We start from the raw sequence: 2,023 nt of genomic DNA, 5'->3' as shown, positions 1-2,023 counted from the left end.
ATTTTGTTTTTAATTTTAATTTTTTTAATATGAAAAAAATGTGAATTTACTGTATTATCATCATTTAATTAATAATTTCAATTCTTAATGTTTGAATTAACCAAGAGCATTTTCTGATATTTTGAATGTTTCACCATTCTCTGCCTATTGCTTTATATATATAGATTATCATCATCAAATTAAGAGATTTGATCTCAATCAAAGCTCTAATGGACTCAATCTCTACAATTTGGGGAAAGAATAAACTCCTTCCAAATAAGAGTTTATTCTCTATGAAACCCTAGCCTTCGAGGCTCCTATAAATACATGGCTTTATTCAACACTCGAGCTAACTTTAAACCTAGCTCTGTAACCATGCAAAAACACCCAAAATCTCTCTCCCTCTCTCTCTCCGCTAGATCAATGGAGGACATTAGAGATGTAGAAACACAAGAGTATGTAGAAATATGGCTTTATATGGGTAAAGCCCCAACTTGGAATTAATAAAAGATACATAGCCCATATCATATAAGATAAGGACGGCAAACACAAGTAAATGAAAGTTTCAGGTAGCCCAGTGCCCACACAGACTTAAGATACAAACATTGATTGAAGGCGTTTATTTTTGCAAGCAAGAAAGCAAATGGATAGTAGATATATATATATATATATATATATATATATATATATATATATATATATATATATATATATATATATATATATATATATATATGCAGCACACAGAATCACAGATGATCCTATAAGCCCGCCTCAATCAAGCCTTCGATTATAATTAATTATGCCTGGGCACTTGTAAGATGAGCATCGACATCTTTGGACACATCCACTGCAAACTGGAGCAAGGTATGCGGGTCCTCAATATCACCATGATGCTTCTCATACTCCATAGTCCAATGGACGATGCTGCCCTGACCATGAGCTTTTGGAGTGGCGTGAATGGTGATCTTGAAGCTCTTGTAATGCTCCAGCAGATCTCCTTCGATCACTTTGAAAGTGATCAGATTCTTTTCAGCGTCTATGGCTTCAATCAACTCCTTGGCAACTTTAGCTTTCCCATCTGCATAACAATTAATTAATTTTTTCACCCAAAAAACAGAAACAATCAACCAGTTTAGTTGAAGAAAGAAATTAACATCAAACGACATGAACATAATATATAATATAATTGATGTTAATTGAAGCTATAGGGAGGCTTACTTACCATGGAAATAATTCCAGTAGACCACAGAGCCGACGGTTCCCCATTCACCTTCATGTAAATCACAACCCTGAATGTTGTTAGAGCTGACATTGGATATGTGGTGTGGTCTGTGTGTGAAAACTTCATGGAACTTGGTAGCAGGAGCCTTGATTTCAACATCAGTCTCTACCTTACCATGATTGCTAGACATTTTCACAAAATGAAGTTAACGTAAATAATAGGATAGAAGGATGGAGTGTACTTAGTGCTAGACTGCAAATTGATGTTGTAAAAAACTACTTAGATCCTTACACTTATATAGAAGAGAGGGTGAGCGCATGACAGCACCAGCCAATTGTTATATCATTTTTAAAGTATTTGTTCAAAACACACAAATCTCGCTTACATTAATTTATGTTTTTTTTGGGAGTCCCATTCCAATACGAACTTTAAAGAAACCATCTTTCCTGTATGAGTGTGATTTAATCTATATGTTTACACGAATCTGAAAAATTATACTTATTGAAAAACTATTAACGTGGTGTTTACTTCCCACCAACTAAGAGTGGCGAGCAAAAATATTCTCAATTTTAAATAGTTTTCCAAATATTTTAGATATAATGAGTGAGCTGATGAAATCATCGCATCCTGGGTACTATTGATATATTTGAAGGCTGAGATAATATAATTCGAGTGGGGAGACAACAATCGTGACGGGCAAACAACTCTTCAAATCCCCTTGAATTGAATTTGATAAATAGAGTAGATTCAACTAAAACGCAATATTGTTAGTAATTGACAAGAAGAATATATAAGAAGGTGTCCCAGTCCCAGGCAGTA

At 34.2% G+C, this 2,023-nt stretch overlaps 1 protein-coding gene across 1 annotated transcript; it reads right to left on the bottom strand.

Moving 5' to 3' along the window:
- Window positions 1-437: 437 nt before the first annotated feature.
- On the bottom strand, window positions 438-1,484 carry LOC110751475 (MLP-like protein 31). The gene is made up of 2 exons (XM_021951950.2): window positions 1,205-1,484; window positions 438-1,060 (listed from the first exon to the last, which is right to left on the bottom strand). Exons 1-2 carry the CDS (start codon window positions 1,392-1,394, stop codon window positions 780-782), a joined length of 471 nt encoding a protein of 156 aa, XP_021807642.2. The 5' UTR covers window positions 1,395-1,484; the 3' UTR covers window positions 438-779.
- Window positions 1,485-2,023: the final 539 nt, after the last annotated feature.

The sequence above is a fragment of the Prunus avium genome, chromosome 1, assembly GCF_965620075.1.
Source record: "Prunus avium chromosome 1, drPruAviu1.hap1.1, whole genome shotgun sequence".
Taxonomy (NCBI): domain Eukaryota; kingdom Viridiplantae; phylum Streptophyta; class Magnoliopsida; order Rosales; family Rosaceae; genus Prunus; species Prunus avium.
Note: the sequence above shows the minus strand (reverse complement) of the source record. Positions and strands in the feature narration are given on the sequence as shown.